This window comes from Microcebus murinus, chromosome 5, assembly GCF_040939455.1.
Source record: "Microcebus murinus isolate Inina chromosome 5, M.murinus_Inina_mat1.0, whole genome shotgun sequence".
In the NCBI taxonomy this organism is placed as follows: Eukaryota; Metazoa; Chordata; class Mammalia; order Primates; family Cheirogaleidae; genus Microcebus; species Microcebus murinus.
In genome coordinates this window covers 52,605,604-52,623,954 of record NC_134108.1, presented here as the reverse complement: position 1 = coordinate 52,623,954, position 18,351 = coordinate 52,605,604, and the positions used below count along the sequence as shown (strand labels likewise).

At 42.9% G+C, this 18,351-nt stretch overlaps 1 protein-coding gene across 1 annotated transcript in view; it reads right to left on the bottom strand.

The window, feature by feature from the left end:
- PREP (prolyl endopeptidase) overlaps window positions 1–18,351 on the bottom strand; it is a 137,554-nt gene that overhangs the window by 112,708 nt on the left and 6,495 nt on the right. The window contains exon 2 of the mRNA XM_012753164.3: window positions 14,537–14,611. Within this exon, the coding sequence (XP_012608618.2) occupies window positions 14,537–14,611 (75 nt within the window). The remainder of the gene's footprint in view (window positions 1–14,536; window positions 14,612–18,351) is intronic.

The window sequence follows — 18,351 nt, the reverse complement described above, 5'->3', positions numbered from 1 at the left end:
CTAACTACACCAACTCCCTTCTACATTCTTTATATAAGTAAACTCTGTTCTTTTTCACGAGCAGAGTCTTTCTATCAATTCTTATCTACAGGCAACAGTCAAAATAATAGCAGCAGTGAACCCAGGCAAAGCAATCAGAATCCTTTTTCAAGGACAGAGATAGAGTGGAAGACGGACGTCACTTCATCTTAAGAGATTTGGCTGTAAGGATTGTATGAAACCTAAAGAGACAAGACCCATCTTTCTCTACCACATAGGAGAGGCTGTGGGAAAACAAAACAAGCAAAGAAAAGCAGATCACTAACAAAAATAAAGACAGGTTCCCAGAGATTCTATGTGCACTCCTAGATCAGGCTGTGCCTACAGGTACATATACTCTGAACTCCAATAATGTGAGCCTCTCAGCTTTTTTTTTTTTCTTTATTGACACAGAGTCTCACTCTGTTGCCTGTGCTAGAGTGCCATGGCATCAGCTTAGCTCACAGAAACCTCCAACTCCTGGGCTCAAGCAAGCAATCCTCCTGCCTCAGCCTCCCGAGGAGCTGGGACTACAGGCATGCGCCACCATGCCCGGCTAATTTTTCATATATATTTTTGGTTGTTTTGGCTAATTTTTTTCTATTTATAGTAGAGACGGGGTCTTACTCTTGCTCAGGCTGGCTCTGAACTCCTAACCTTGAGCGATCCTCCTGCCTCAGCCACCCAGAGTGCTAGGATTATAGGTGTGAGCCACCCACACCCAGCCTTTTTTTTTAGTTTTTAAAAAATTTTTAGGCTGGGTAGGATGGCTCACACCTGTAACCCTAGCACTTTGGGAGGCTAAGGCAGGAAGATTGCTTGAGGCCAGGAGTTGGAGACCAGCCTGAGCAAAAATGAGACCCTCATCTCTATAAAAAATAAGGGAAAATTAGCCAGGCATGGTGGCACATGCCTGTGGTGCCAGCTACTTGGGAGTCTGAGGCAGGAGGGTCACTTGAGGATAGAAGTTTGAGGTTGCTGTGAGCCATGAAGACACCACTGCACTCTAGCCAGGGTGACAGAGCGAGACTCTATAAGAAAAAAAGGAGAGGATCAAAACTTACAGGTGAATGGCTCTTCTTAGAAAGGGCATTGTGAAAACACCGGAGAAGCAATAGGGGACATTCAGAGTGAAGGAGAAGGTGACAGCATGATTCATTCCGCAAGATGGAGGGGAACCGTGGGGAGGCATCCACACGCGGGGAAAGTCAGGAGGAGAGAGCCCTGGCCTCCTCGTTCACCCCACAGGCCCTTTGGCCCTAGTAGTGAGGGGGACCCTCACCCCTCCACCACCTCAGACCTCTGGACTGATCTGGGAGCTCCTAGGGGCCGGTGCGGCAACATCACACTGAAGAGCAGGCGGCAGGGATCTGGCGGTAACCGATACCCGGGCACCGCCACTGATGCCATTCTGAGCTCTCAGGTACAGGGCCCAGGTCTGCGTGGGGCTCAGCTTTGCAACAGCCGCCTTTCCCATCGCCCCCACTGGGAAAGGAGGGAGCCATGGCAGAGAGGGAGAGGGCACAGCACATGCTCCCACGTACTGTGCACTGCGACTGGCAGCTGAGCACCCCTCCCCAAGGCAGGATCTGAGCAGAGGTGGCACCTCAGACACTACAGACCCCACCTGAGAGCCCTTATAGTGACTGCCTCCAAGGTACCTGGGTCGGGGGAGAACCCCAGCCACCTGGCAGTCCAACTGCAGCCCCACCCCACATGACACCCAAACTGCCCATGACAGCTGCCCTGCGCGGCTCCATCTCCATGGTTCCCGCGCCGCTGGAGCTGCCACGGCTGGCATTGCTCAACCTCCTAGGTCCCTGCACAGCTCCACCTCTGCTGTTCCTACTCTGAGGTATGACCCTGTGGGCCACCCATGTGGCTCCTAGTCTCTCTTAATTCCACCCCCGAGGCTTCACCACAGGGCCTGGAAACTCTGCCCCAGGCCCCATCACTGTCACTGAGTCTATGGATCCTTCCACTGAGGCTCTAGCACTGCCCCTGGGACCCCAGGCTCCCGCAGCAGCTCCAGTGCTCCTGCTGTGTCTGCAACTCTGCTCTGTCTGAACCTCCAGACTCCACCCCAAGTCTCTACTAGTGCTATTGGGCTGACAGAACTGTCCCAAAGCCCAACATCCACCAGGAACCCTCTGGCCTCTAGCTGCCCTCACACCTGAACCCAGTTTAGGCAAATGCCCACAGCATAGACCCCCCAAACCACAGAGATAGCCTCATATCTTGCAAAACTACGTTTCTTAAAAAAACAAAAAACAAAAAAATACAACAACAGAGAAATGAAGACTTTTCCAAACAAGCCAATGCTAAGGGAATTTATCACTACTAGATCTGCCCTACTCCTGTAGGCCCAAAACTGCATTATACCTGGATCAGCACAATAGATACCTACCAGTGTAAAATCACCCCAAAGCTAAAGCTCACAGATCTTATAAAACAATAGTACAAGAGGGAAAACAAAGCAAGAAGGTACCACCCAACATGATGAAAAGAACAACATCCCATGTCAATATGAACACTCAACGTAAACGGTCTGAATGCCCCACTAAAAAGACACAGGCTGGCTTAATGGACGCAAAAATAAAACCCAAGTATTTACTATCTCCAAGAAACACATCTAACCCACAAGGACTCACACAGACTCAAGATGAAGGGATGGAAAAAATATTCCATGCAAACAGACACAAAAAGAGAGCAGGTGTAGCCATTCTCATATCAGACAAAACTGACTTTAAATCAACAATGGTAAAGGAAGACAAAAATGGTCATTATATAATGGTAAAGGGAGCAATTTAATAAGAAGACATAACAATCCTAAATATATATGAACCTAACACAGGAGCTCACAGATTCATAAAGTAAATCCTATTTGATTGAATCAGAGAGATTAGCAGTGCCATCAAAATTGCTGGGGACTTCAACACCCCACTGAGGGAGCTGGACAGATCATTGAAGCAGAAAATAAATAAACAATGGACTTAAACAGGACTCTAGGAAAAATGGCCTAACAGACAATTATAGAACATTCTACCCCAAAACTATTGAATATGCATTCTTCTCATCAGCACATGGAACATTTTCCATGACAGAGCATATCTTAGGCCACAAAACATGTTTCAGTAAATTCAAAAAATCAAAATCATGCCATGTATCTTCTCAGACCACACTGGAATAAAACTAGAAACCAATTCCAGGAGAAACACTCAGATCTATACAAAGTCATGGAAACTAAACAACGTGCTTTTGAGCAACCTTTGGGTCAATGATAAAATTAAGATGGAAACCTAACAAATTCCTCGATCTGAAAGATAAATAGGACACAAGTTATCAAAATCTTTGGGATGCAGAAAAAAAACAGTCCTAATAGGAAAATTCATAGCCTTGAATGTCTACATCAAAAAGACATAAAAATCACTAATAAACAACCTAATGTCACACCTCAAGGAACTAGAAAAGGAAGAGCAAACCAAACCCAAAGCCAGCAGAAGACAAGAAATAATACTGAAAGCAAAACTAAATGAAATTAAAATCAAGAAAACAATACAAAGCATCAATGAAACAAAAAGTTAGTTTTTGAAAAGATAAACAAAATCAATAGATTTATTGCTAGATTAATTAGAAATAGAAGAGAAAGGACCCAAATAAGCTCAATCAGAAATGAGAAAGGAGATATTGTAACTCATTCCACAGAAATACAAAATACCATCCATGAATACTACAAAAATCTCTATGAACATAAAATATAAAATGTAGAGAAAATGGACAAATTCCTAGAAACAAACAACTTCCCAAGACCCTAAGAAGAAACAGAAACCCTAAATAGACCAATAATGAGCAGAGAGATTGAAGCAGTAATTAAAAATTTCCCAACAAAACAAAAAGCCCCAGACCAGATGGATTGACAGCCAAATTCTACCAGACCTACAAAGAACTGGTACCTATCCTACAAAAATTATTCCACAACGTCAATAAGGAGGGAATTCTCCCTAACTCATTGTATGAAGCCAGTATCACCTTGATAACAAAGCTGGGAAAGGGCACAATGATGAAAAAAGAAAACTGTAGAGCAATATCGTTTTGGAAAATAGATGAAAAATCCTCAACAAAATGCCAGGAAACCAAATTCAACAGCACATTAAAGAAATAATTCACCATGATCAAGTGGGCTTCATCATAGGAATGCAAGGATAGTTCAACATATGTAAATCAATCAATGTGATTACACAAAAGCAAAAAACAAGGACCATATGATCATCTCAATAGATGAAGAAAAAGCATACATCAAAATCCAGCACCCTTTCATGATAAAAACCCTCAACAAACTAGGCATGTAAGGGTCATACCTCAAAATTATAAAGGCCATGTATGACAAACCAACAGGCAACATCATACTGAATGGCTGAAGTTGAAAGTATTGTTGATAAGAAATGGAACAAGACAAGAGTGCCCACTATCACCACTTCTACTCAAGATATTGCTGGAAGTCCTAGCCAGAGCAATCAGGCAAGAGAAGTAAATAAAGCATATCCAGACCAGGAAAAAGGAGGTCAAACTACTTCTTTTTGCTGATGATATAATCTTGTATCTAGAAAACCCCCAAAACGCCACCAACAAACTCCTAGAATTGATAAATTCAGCAAAGTCTCAAGTTACAAAGTCAATGCACAGAAATCTGTAGCATTTCTATATACTAATAACAGTCAAGCAAAGAATAAAATCAAAAACTCAATATCATTCACAGCAGCTACAAAGAAAATAAAATACTTAAGAATATACTTAACTAACGCGGTGAAAGACCTCTACAAGGAGAACTTTGAAACACTGATGAAAGCAATCACAGATGACACAAACAAATGGGAAAACATCTGTTTGTGAATTGGTAGAATCAATGTTGTTAAAATGTCCATACTGCCCAAAATGATTTAAAGATTCAACATAATCCCCTTCAAAATGCCAATCTCATATTTCACAGATCTAGGAAAAATAATTCTATATTTCACTTAGAACCAAAAAAGAGCCTCAGAATCCAAAGCAATCTAAAGGAAAAAGAACAAATCTGAAGGCTTCATATTACAAGATTTTTTTTGGATTACATCTTAATTTATTCAGTATATTTAATGTTTATAATCAAATGTCTTTCCAAACCATTACTGATTGTGCAGTTTAACTAAAAACACTCTTGTTAATTTAAAATTCCATGCATTCATATTTCAAAAACAGACACTAAAAAAAAATGCTAAAGAGCTCCTTAGCTTTATTCCTTGTTTCCTCTTCAAAGATTAACACATGTTAATACCAGACTTAAATATTAAGGACACCTACATGGGGTGTGGTCTTTTAATATGTCTTTTGTGTGTGTGCATGTGTTTTGAAGTTTTGTTTTGTGTTGTTTTTTCAGCATATTATGGGGGTACAAATGTTAAGGTTACATATATTGCCCACGCCTGCCCCTCCCACCCGCCTGACACCCGATAAATGTTAAATTACACTACATGACTATAGTAGCAAAACAGCATTGTACTGGCATAAAAGTAGAGACACAGAACAATGGAACAGAACAGAGAACCCAGATATAAAACTATCTACCTACAACCAACTGATCTTTGACAAAGCAGATAACAATATACACTGGCAAGAGGAAGCCCTCTTCAATAAATGGTGCTGAGAAAACTGGACGGTTACATGCAGAAGAATGTAACAGGATCCCTATCTCTCACCACTCACAAAAATTAGTTCAAGATGCACAAAAGACTTAAAGGTAAGGCATGAAACCATAAGAATACTAGAATATGTAAGAAAAACTCTTCTAGACATCTGCTAGGCAAAGAATTTATGACTAAGACCCCAAAGGCAATTATGGCCAAAACAAAAATGAATAAATGAGACTTCATTAAATTAAAAAGCTTTTAGACAGCAAGGAAAATAATCAACAGAGTAAACAGCCTACAGAATGAAAGAAAATATTTTCACACTATATATCCAATAAAAGGCTAATATCCAGAATCTACAAAGAAGTCAAACAAATCAGCAAGAAAAAAAAATAAACAGCTACATTAAAAAATGGGCAAAAGACATGAAGAGAAATTTTTCAAAAGAAGTTAGACAAACGGCCAACAAGCATATGAAAAAATGCTCAACATCACTAATCATCAGGGAAATGTACATTAAAACCGCAATGAGATATCATCTTACCCCTGTCTCAATGGCCATTATTAAAAAGTCAAAAACAATGGATGCTGGTGTGGATGCAGAGAAAAAGGAATGTTTATATACTGTTGGGACTGATGGGACTGCAAATTAGTACAACCTCTGTGGAAAACAGTATGGAGATTCCTCAAAGAAATAAATATAGACTTACCATTCTACCCAGCAATCCCACTACTGGGTATCCACCCAAAGAAAAATAAGTTATTTTAATAAAAACACACTCTATGGCCGGGCACGGTGGCTCACGCCTGTAATCCTAGCACTCTGGGAGGCCGAGGTGGGCAGATTGCTCAAGGTCAGGAGTTTGAAACCAGCCTGAGCAAGAGTGAGACCTCGTCTCTACTATAAATAAAAAAGAAATTAATTGGCCAACTAATATACATAGAAAAAATTAGCCGGGCATGGTGGTACATGCCTGTAGTCCCAGCTACTCGGGAGGCTGAGACAGGAGGATCGCTTGAACCCAGGAGTTTGATGTTGCTGTGAGCTACGCTGACGCCATGGCACTCACTCTAGCCTGGGCAACAAAGTGAGACCCTGTCTCACAAAAAAAAAAAAAAAAAAAAACCAAAAAACCCACACTTTAATGTTTATTGCAGCACAATTCATAATCACAAAGATGTGGAATCAACCTAAGTGTCCACCAATTCATGAGTAGAGTAACAAAATGTGGCATGCATATATATATATATATATATATATATATGGAGTATGTATATATTCTACCATGGAGTACTACTCAGCTATAAAAAGGAATGAAATAATGTCTTTTGCAGCAACTTGGATAGAATTGGAGATCATTATCCTAAGTGAACTATGTGAGGAATGAAAAAACAAACACTATTTGTACCTCTAATAACTGGGAATGAATTGATGGTACACATGGACACAGAGAGAGATGTAAAAGTCATTGGAAATTAAGGAGGCAGAGGGGGGGAGAGGAGAGGTAAAAACTTGCCCAGTAGGTACAATGGACACTCTATGTGGGTGATGGGCACACTAATATCTCTTAATCATCATAAAAGCTATCTATGTAATAAAAACATTTGTACCCCCTTAACATTTTGAAATTAAAAACAAACAAACAAACAAAACCAAAACCCTAGTACAGAAAGCAAGAAAAAGGAGAAAGGGGGGGAAAAAAAGGGAAAGCAGTGCTTAAAAGAGAAGAGTGGCCCAGTATCAGCAACTTCCTCATACTTTTGACAATTATCCCATCCAGAGGTCAGAAGGAAGTTGTTACCCAAAAACATATTTCAATTGTGGACTTAGGAGAAGTATGTCTACAAACTGTAATAAGGCTAAACATTCCCACTGGAGGTAATAAGATATTTAAGACCTTAAAAATCTTGGAGATTGAGATAATATGTGGTAATATATTTATTGAAAGCGTTTCCTGTCTCCAATAAAGAAGTGGTGACATAATAGCAGTAATTTTCAATCCAGGCCCTTACATGAAACATTAATGAATGGATGGAAAGCATTTTACAGGCCAGTTTTGCCAGTGGGGTTCACAAGGTACCAATTAAAAGGGATGCTACCAAATAGCTTTGAAGTAATCTTTGGCCTAGTTTAATCACTACATTTTAGAACAATGAAACCACACTTACAAGTCACGGTTCCATAGAAAAATCAATGCTCAGAATGTATCTTTTTGTGAAAAACCTAGAATTCAAAAGGAAAATTGGCTTAGTGGTGTGGATGAAAATAGAGAGATAAGAGTCCTTATAATTCAACATTCTGACTAAGCAAGTAGGGAACTGGAGTCACGACTGTGTCCCACACATTTAAGCAGCAGTGCCCAACCTGCACTGCCCAAGCAGCACCACCCTCGTTTGGAGCTTTGCTGTGTACATAAAATGAATTTTCACATACATCTTCTCACCTGGGTGCCGTTATACCTTGGAGCTAAATGAATGAACGTGATTTTAGTCTTTCTATGGATTAAGAAAATGAATCCCAGATTAGGCAGCTTGTGAGGGCCACAGAATAAGAAAATAGAAGAACAGGAGTTACAGTTTGTATCTTCTGACTTCTGGTTCCCTCTGTGAACAGCCCACTCCTCCACACTGCTTCACAACAGAAAACAACACTGATTGAAATGCCTCCAGACTCACAGGATGAAGGGAGTCTCCACACAGAAGATATTCCCAGTTCTTTCCTGAAGTCTTCAAAGAACACTCCGCACCCAAACCAGCCTTCTACACCTTTAATTTCTGGTGTTCATCAGCTCCAACAAACAGTAAGCTTCAACTGCTGTTTTTGTCTTAGAGACATTCAACTCGCCCCTCATGCACTAAACGTCCTGAGAGCCACCTTCCACTCCACCGGCTTCCCTTCAGCCTGACAATGCAGTGACCAGAGGGGCAATGACATGGGACAGATGAGTCCCTGCATGACTAGCTTGGCACCAGGTCTTCCAGAGGCTGGCTCTGCATCCAGGCTAGGGAAAACACACGGTCCAGGTGGGCCCCACTGATACCAGAACAGAGCAGAAACTCCTCATACTACACACTTTCAGGGTTAACCTTAAAGAATGAAAACAAAAGCAGACAAACAAAAAACATGACTTGAGGATAGACAAGGAAGGACACCAGAGAAAGTAGGTGTTTACCTCCCTAAACTGTTCCCTACTGACCTGTGTGACATTAAAATTTCCACACAGAAATCCTAGGATATTTAAATACTCTAGAGATGATCAGAAGTCCTTTAGGTTTAAATCTTTCCTGCCAAGGAAAGAACAGTCCTGGGACAGGGAAAAAGAAGGTGACATTTCCAGATTTGTTATCCTGCAATCCTGAAGAGTTTCTTTCCCCTACTGTCCACAGCTCCTTATCAGCAGGTCTAATGGGGCTACCTCTAACTATTCAGTCAGTGAGCAGATGGGAGGGGAGCATGCATGAAAAGAAAATCTATGTTGTATATTTCTCTGAAACAAATGGTTCTCTTATTTTTAGAAAAAATGAATGTACACAAAAACGCCCTTTTAAAAAATTCCTGTTAAGAGTTCTCTTTTCAACATACACAAACTAAATGGTATTGTTGTTACTCTCATTTTGCCCAGGGCAGCTCTCGGGGAAAAAAAAAATTTTAGTCATTAGACATATGCAGCCAATAGTCTACATTTTGTTAACTCATGTGCCCCAGCCCCAGGACACAGTTCTATTAAAGCCAGACTTGACAATCAATTACAGTTAAGGCAGCTGCTATGCCTTGAAAAGTATAAATTTTTCCTTTCTCTGTGTATCTATCCTCCAGCAACTTAGTAACTTCTAAAACATTCAGCTAAAAGGCTGAAGACACAATAAGAGAGAGAGATTGAGGTTTCAAGGACATTGGTTTAATCCGGACCTTGGGATTGCAAAACTAAGCCAGAGAAGTAAAGAGTAGAATTCATCCCTATTAGGAAGCAAATGCTGCACTAGGGTAAAGAGGCCAGGAAGAATCAATACTAATTTAGCATCCCCCAGTGATCTAAGAGACACTGCCTTCCTTGATGGCGAAAGCAATATCAGCAAAACAGGGCTGAGGAGGAAGAACATTCCCCTTGCCAGTGTTCCCCAAGTCTCTGCCATTCCGCCAGACGTGAAGTCCATCTCCCTGGTAAAGGATATACACTGATGTTTGAAAACATCAGTGGATTTGGCAACTGGACCCCCACTGATCTTCACGAAAACACTTGATATTGATGGGAGATGTTGCAGAGAGTGCTGACAAAGAAAAGGGGAGTTTCAACTGCGTCAAGAGGCGTGGAGAGTGGCTTGTAGAGGGCCCATGATACAGTCAGATCGGAATGGGGCACATCTGAAGGGGCCATGAGACTAAGAGGAAGCATGCACTTGGGAAGAGTGAAGGCAAAGTGTGGGGTTTGGGGTCTGCTTGCTTGTTTGCCATGGGTAAGTATGTATAGCAGAGGGAAATTCAGGAAGGTAATGATTAGGAAGCCATCCACGTGCACATTAATGTCAGGGAGTGGCGGTGGGGAAGCAGAGCCTTGTTATTAGTAGAGGAAGCTCAAGTTAGCAAAACACCAGGGTGCAGCAAGACTGCTGCAAACTTCCTTCCACAAGCTGCAGAGGACAGCCTGGAAATGCCTAGGGAATGCAAAGCATGGGCTGACTGACTGCTGAAACAGTCTAGCCTTCAAATCATTTTTAAGGACTGCAAACCTCCTTCTCTGGCCCTTCATGCTGGACCTTCCATGGTTACTGTAACATCCCGTTCATACCAGTGAGATTTCACTATGGTTCATGCACTTCGAGAGCATTATCACGCTCTCTAGGTATCTAAAGTATATTTAACCCAGAGCTTTTCTTTTACGGTTGGTGTTTAGTTTGTATTTCCAAATAGATCTTCTCAGAACAGTTTTTACAAAGGTATTTTTAAGTTGTAATAATTCAGAGCACCCCAATCTTATATCCTCCTCTCACTTAAAATTCTACCATAAGCACTTTTTCATATGAGTAAGCAATCTTTACAGCCCAACACTTTAATAGATTCATACTATTTCATCAAGCAGATGCACTGTATTATGATTCACTATTGTTGAAAATGATTCTTTTCAATTTTTCACTATTACAAATAATGCCCTAAACTGACCCTTATCTGTATCTCCACATTTCTGACGGTGACATGACTGCTGTCCCAATAGGCTTGAAATCTCCTCGTCATTCTCAGGTATTTACTTTTTGTTGTTGCTATCAAATGGGATCTTTTTTTATTATTGATAATATAAATGACTGCTACTGATCTTATTTATTTTGTACCTAGTCACTTTATAGAACTCACTAATTATAATAAGTTTTTAATTATTTCCCTTATTTTCTAGATACATAAGCGTATAATCTATAATTAATGATAATTTCATTTTCTTCCCTACCAAATTTTGGTTCATCTTTTATCGCATTGGTCAAAGCTATGCAAAACATATAAAAATAGTAGTGCCAGGGAACATTCTAGCCTAGTGTTTAAGTTGTTATTTTGAATAATATTTGCCATCTTATTCAAGCATTTATTCCTACTTTTAGTTTTGGATTTTAATTTCTTTTTAATATCAATTAGGATAATTATATAGCTTTATTTAATCTATTAATTATTTTAACTATTATTAATTAATTTAAACTATTCTTAAATTCCTGTGATAAACTCTGCATTTATTTATATTCCTTACATCTCTAAGAAAGGTTGGTCCATGTCTTTGTTGTCCAATACAATAGCCATGAGTGGCTCCTGAGCACTGAAATGTGGCTAGTCTGAGTTGAGATGTGCTGTAAACACATTTTAATGCACACCAGATTTCGAAAACTTAATTTGAAAAATATTAAGGTATTTTACGATGACATGTTGAAATGATTTGAGTATAGTGGATTAAGTAATATACATTATTGACATTAATTCTAAGTTACAAGTCTGCTCTGATATTCTTTTATAGAGGACATAGCTATTAACTGCCAGGCACTGTCAGAATTGGCTAACCTACATTCAACACTAGATGAAAACAAAGTCCTACCAATAGCATTTCAGATCTTATAAAAGATTAACAAATGCTTCTTACTTTCTGACTGTTTTTTATGGAAAATGTAATAAGCAGCTTTTACTTTGTTTTAGAGTCTGTTAAGATTCTCCTCCTTACACCAAGGTATGGCTAATACACCTTTGAGTATGTGCTAACAACTATGAGTAGAAAACGTTTGTGCTGCTTTTCTGCTTGTTTGTAAAACCCACCCTACCTTTTCAGTCTGAGACCAAAATTTAACTCATCAGATCCCAGGGATATACTAGCCCTTATCGGTAACACGCCTATTGAGAGAGGAGTGAGAAAGGTATGTATGGAAGATGCAAAGGGAAAGCCTCAGGTGCCCTGGGGTATACTGTCCATACAGGTCAGCGTGGGAACGGGCTGGCCCAAGGTCCAGGCACGGGTGCCTGCAGAATTGCATGGCAAGCACAGACATGAATACATTCCTATAGCTTGCATCCATAAAGCTATTACTCCCAGAGTCTTTTTCCTTTTATTTGTTTTTTACTGTGTAATACCCACCTGGGCTACCTGGGTTCCACTCCCGACTACACACTTACTAGCTGAGTGATCATGGACAAGTTAACACTCATACCTCAATTTCTTCATCTATAAAATGAGGAGAATAAAAAGATCTATTTCAGAGTTTGAGAATTAAACAAGATAGGGTATGCAAAGTTCCCAGTAAAGTTCCTGGGATCCAATACATGTATACATCCAATCAATGGATACCACAAAAATGACAATGCATACTCCAACATCATCTTCTGTCAAGGGCTGACTGTAAGATCACTAATTAGCAAAGCTTCATCCACTAATTGGAAGCTTGACATCACTAATACGCGGCTTGTCATCATCCACAGATGACCAGTCATTATCAACTGAGGAACAGCAAAGTGTCCATTCATTAACACATAAAACCTGGGTCATTTCAGCAGTGCTGAATCACTCAGTCACCATCAAAGGCTGAAGAAATCCAGATTGTACCCCATACCTCTGGCAAAGAAACCGTGTCCTTGGGGACAGTTTGCCAAGAGACACACAGAAGTTCATTCTCTTCCCTGGTGCTTCCAATCCACTACAGGCTATGCAGCCGCCTGTGACTCTCCACTCCTGAGACCAACCCCTGTCTCAGCGAGGCCCATGCTGGATGGTCACGGTGACCCACAGTAGACAGGCAGTGAGGAGGTGACCCCACACCTGCTCCCCACTGCCCTAAATCTTATCTGCACAGCTAGCGCCTTCACCATTCCTAAAGACACTCTTCTGTTTCTCCCTTTGGAATTTCTACCCAACCACATCTACAATCCAGTACTTCATAAAAGAGAAATTAAAACCCAATTATCATTCCCACTCATGAGACTTCTGTCTTTCTTGAAGGGAATTAGAGAAGGGAGAGAATGTAGGTTTACAGACAGAACCAAAAACCAATAGAAAATCTCAAAATGGTAGTGTGTTCACTTCAGGCACAAAGGATGAAAGAGAAGCTGTAAGAGCTTGGCAGTGGGCAAAGGAGGAGAGAGACGCTAGTCACAAAGGACAGGTGAGAAAGGTAGAAAGGAGAGCAGGCAAGCCAGTGCATGAGATCAAATGAAGAAGACAAGAGATGATCGTGAGATGCGCTCCTGCCTCTACTTGCTCCTCTCCCGTAGATCACCATGCCTCAGCTTCTCTCTTCACCCCACTCCTTTGCTTGTCACGGTGGGGAGACGAGCAAGGGGAGAATCCCAATTCCACTAGCCAGGTCCACACCAGGAGGGGACACTTTTCTGGCAAATCTGAATTCACACCTCCAAAGTACCCTGGAATACACGGTGGTAAGGGACCATGAGACACACACAGCCCTAAGACACAGGCTCTCGAGGCCGGCCTAGAAACCTACCCAGCGTGCATTTAACAGTTTTTTTTTAAAATGGGACGTGTACTCTGGAATTCTAAAGAAGCTCAAATAAATTTCTGGCATGATGAGCACATTAGAACCTGTAATACATACTAAGCGATATGTACTATGGCAAAGAGTCAAAGAACTTAAGGTGAACTTGAGAAACACTATTCCCCCACCTAAGCAAACATAATTAATCACATAAAGTATATATAAATGACAAGTCCCAGGCACCCCAAGGAGGGAAAAATATCTGTGGGGCATAGCATCTGGGGCCAGGTTCATTAATGAGATTTCTGCTGGGCCCTCAAAATACTGTGTGTTTCTCCAAAAGAATATGAAAGCTTTATATTTTTAGACATAGCAGAAAATTCTCCTCTCTACCCCCTTACTTCTAGAAAATATAAGAATGTTTTCATATTTATAATTTAGCTTTTTTTATAGTTGTTATGTTAATATCAATACGCAATGTAAGGCCAGCATTCAGTTTTCAAGATCTGATATTTGTTTGATATGTAAGATTTTCTTTTCTTGGAAAAATATATATGAGGCAATTCTTTCTTTCATATTTTTCTCTAAGCTTTCATTTTTCTTTGGTCAAAATCAGTTTTCCTTCCTTCTGATATTTACATTTCCAATAGTTGGTTCATTGGTGTCTCTATAAACTATAAACATTGTTCAAAAGAGGTATGTAATTTTCTCTGGGACTAAGTAGCTTTCATCTTTTCCCTGTGAATCATTTGACAAAAAGTGGTGATACCAACAGGTATACTCACCATCCCATGGCAGAAAACACAGGAAAAACACACCAGAAAGGAAAAACTACAGTTACTGACATCTGAAGTTTGGTGTTAGTGACTATGGCTACTGTATCTTTAATTATGAGTCAAAATTACCTTAGTCTGCTCACTGTCTGGGTCTTCGAGCCAAGTGTAAGGGTCACAAATTTTATGGCCATGATAATCCTGTACCTGCAAAAGATAAAATGTAGTATTAATCAGTGTCTAACCCCAATTAAAATTGGTATTTTCTGAATGTGACAGAGAAATAGTAAAGGGACAGACAAAAAAACTAATTGGCTCACTGGCAACGTATCTGCCCAAATTACCACATGAACCAAAGTTGGCAAGTTCTCAAAGGTGTCAAGCTACCCTTCTTGAAAAGAATGTTTTAGCTGGAGAGAGAAGAAAGATGAAAGGTCAGAACAGGAAACTGCTCTGTCTGTACAACACAAAACAAAGACCTGCCACTGTGCCAAAGAAACTTGAAAATGTGCTGTCAGCGGCCAGCACAGAATGACACAATGCAGTGGGCACGCAGGAAGGGCACGTCTGTGAGGGAGCTATCACACGTGTGCTCGGTTTACTGTTCCTGCTGAGCTCCCCAATGATTAGAATCTCTCCCTATAGGATCAGTTTTGCTTTTAAGTCTAAACTGCCAAAAAGCAAGTTACTGATATGCATGTAGTGCATGATTCTGACACCAGCTATAGAAGCTGATTTAAATGCAATGAAAGAACATTTTAAAACTAAAGCCTTCTTTCCTTTTTATTGTTATGGAGTGTTTTCTTTCATTGTTTACAAAAAGCAGGCACAAAAGCATCACTCATTCAGACTACCCTGATATTTGAAGGAATAAAATTGCTTAGTGTGGGCAGAGCCTGGCTGATGGGAGGCCTTCTGGAATTCCCACCCCAAATTCCTGGGCCTGGCCTCACAGACCCATGGGGGGAGTTCCAAGGAACAAGCGGGACCAGTTCTTCACCACTCCCCAGGTGATTATGCCTAAAGAAATGATCTAGGCCAGGTGCAATGGCTCACTCCTATAATCCTGGCACTTTGGGAGGCCTAGGTGGGAGGATCGCTTGGGACCAGTAGTTCAAGACTAGCCTGAGCAACATAGTGAGACCCTGTCTCTGTGAAAAATTAGCCTGGTGTGTGTGGGGGGCCCAAGATGGCTGACTAGAGACATGGGCTGCCAGATCGTCCTGGCGGGAAGAAAGCGTTTCAGATAAAGGAGAGGACGGAAGGGGCACAGCTCAGGTGTAGTCCAGAGGGAAAGGTGCCAGAGCCTGCCAGGGACTTCACAGAAAGAAACTGTGAAGCACAACAGGAATAAAAACAAGATATCAGCAAAGATCAACCCCAGAGAAGCTCAGAGCCTAGTGAAGGGGGCAGGTGAGGGTTTCATTCTTCCTTCCCACATATCCCCAGTAGTCGGCGGGCTGCCCAGTTCTTTGGAAGCCCAAGTGCTGCTGCAACCACTGAACTGGGACCTTCTTGAAAATAAAGCATTGGACTTCCAGCCCCTTCGAGGTACCCCCACCCTGTAACCACGGCCCAGAGCAGAGAAGGCGGATCCCATATTGCTTCTCCGCCTGTAGCATCCCTTCAATCAACCAAGGGAGCTCCAGCCCTTCAGTTTTCGCATCACCTGTTCCCACACATACAGTTCCCAACACCTGCCCAGAGTGCAGTGGGCTCTGGACAACCTGTGTAATCCCATGGCTTGGACATTCCACAGGGCTTCCTTCCAGGGACAGGAACCAGAAGAGCTGGAGAGCCAGCTCTCTTCCATTCATACTCTTTTCTTCCTCTGCCCACTGCAGCTAAGAGGGTCAGTTGAGCTGAGACTTTCAAAAGTGGCTGCCTCCCCTCTGCTGGTGCACCCTCCAGTCTTAAGTTTCCACAGAGAGTGGGGCCCACACCCTTCTCCTTGAGTACCTCCAGTGGACTTGGGGGGGGCTTGATCTGGGACTGCCCTGCCCACCAGCACTGCCTGGAGATACCTGCCCACGAGTCAGACACACAGGCCAGATCCCGTATGCTCAGGACTCAATCGGGTTGCTTGGGGGCACAGAGGGGAGATTTGAGAATTGAACTTGGGAGGTGAGGGAGCCCACGTGGGCAGAACAGATGGGAGGGTGCTGCATGAGTCTGAGCTGCAGCAAACTGGCGGAGCACCCATCCCCCCATAGGAAAGCTGCACTTTGAGACTGGGGCAGCTCCTTGGGCTGGGAAGTTCCTAACCTATGGCGCCAATGCTGCTGAGCTCCGTGAGTTCAGATGCCCATTTGCAATGGTGGTATACCCTTGGGGCAGCGGAAGAATGAGAGAGGTGGAGCTCACTCTTGATAGTTAGTCAGTGAATTGCAGATGGCCCCCTTCCCTCAAGCAGACTTTCTGGTTTGGTGAGGGTGCTTTGGCCCCCTTCCCAGAGGCTTTCCCCAGTGCCTTGGGCTCCAACCTTTGGTCTCTGGCCAGACTATTCTAGTACCTATCTCTGCAGAGCCTGAAGGCAGGCTCAACCCACCTAACCCCACCCACCCTTGCCCCTCTACCCATCTCTGCTGTGGTGGAGAACAAGCAATCCTCTGGGAGCTACAGGACCCCTCCCACTGCCTGGGGCATTCAAGTGCTTCTCTGGAGGGGCTACAGCCTATTACAGACACAGAAGAACATCACAGCATGTTGGCTCTTTCCTGCAAGCATCAACTACTGACAGGCAGAACTGTATGGCCCATTACAGCATCTACTGACTCAATCAAACAGGGCACTGCTGATTCTTACTCACCAGCACCACCTACCATCTCAGAGATTAAGCTGGATGTCCCAGTACAATTTACACTGCTGAGGGGAGGGGAAGACAACAGAATAGAGGGGGGCACCACTATGTAGGAGAGGAATAAAAGTCGCAGGCAGCTCAACCTGTGACCTCCTCCACTGCAGACCTCTGCTCAGAGTTTGCACAGAGACACTGCACCAGAGAACAGGTGTAGCAGATATCTGGTGGCTGCCAATTCTGAGTGTCTGCAGCTGACATCATCCTGACCACTCTGTGCACAGCACCAGGTCTGCTTGGGACTCAGTTTTCCAGCAATAGCCTTTGCATCGCCCCCGCTGGGCTGGGGAGGGAGCAGACAGAACCGACGCTCCCCAGTGCTGTGACTGTGACTGGGGGTTCGGCATGCCTACCCCTGCATGGAGTCTAAGGATAGGAGGATAATCAGATGCCACAGGCACCACTAGGAAGCCTAAGCAGGTCCTAGGTAGAGGGATGGGGTGGGAGAACCTTGGGCATCCAGCAGCTCTGGCCCACATACGTGGTCCCCGGGCCACTGAGACAAACACCTGCCTACACAACTGGGCAAGAGCAGTCTCCGCATTGGAAGAACAACACTCCATCTACGCGGCTCTGCCCTGTAAATCCCAGAGCCAGCTCTGAAGCTCTTGCTGCACCCTGTAGCTCCAGGGCCCCCACAGGGATATGACACCATCCTCTTGATTCCAGGGTTGTGCCTGACCCCAAGACCCCACCCCTGAGTAACCACCGCTGCCACTGGGCCAACAGAACCTCCCCAAGATCCAATACTTCACCTGGGACCCCCCAGCCTTGAGCAGCCATTACTTCTGGACCTGATTCGTGTGAATGCCCATAGCCTGGTCATCTATGTCAACTGCCTAAATAGACTCACTCAGCTGCCACTGTCCCCTCCACTGGGCAGAGCAATCCCTCACAGCAACACCCATCATGGAGAGGGTCACATCCAGCCCCCACTCAGACTTCCAACAACGATCTGGGGAATGACCCCAAATCCCACACGACCATCCAGCACAGGCTTCAACTGAGCCAATCACAGGGAAATGGGTCAAAACCAAACAGCTGTTCTACAGCTTTCAGTGCACCGCCCCACCTAACAGGTCAACATTCC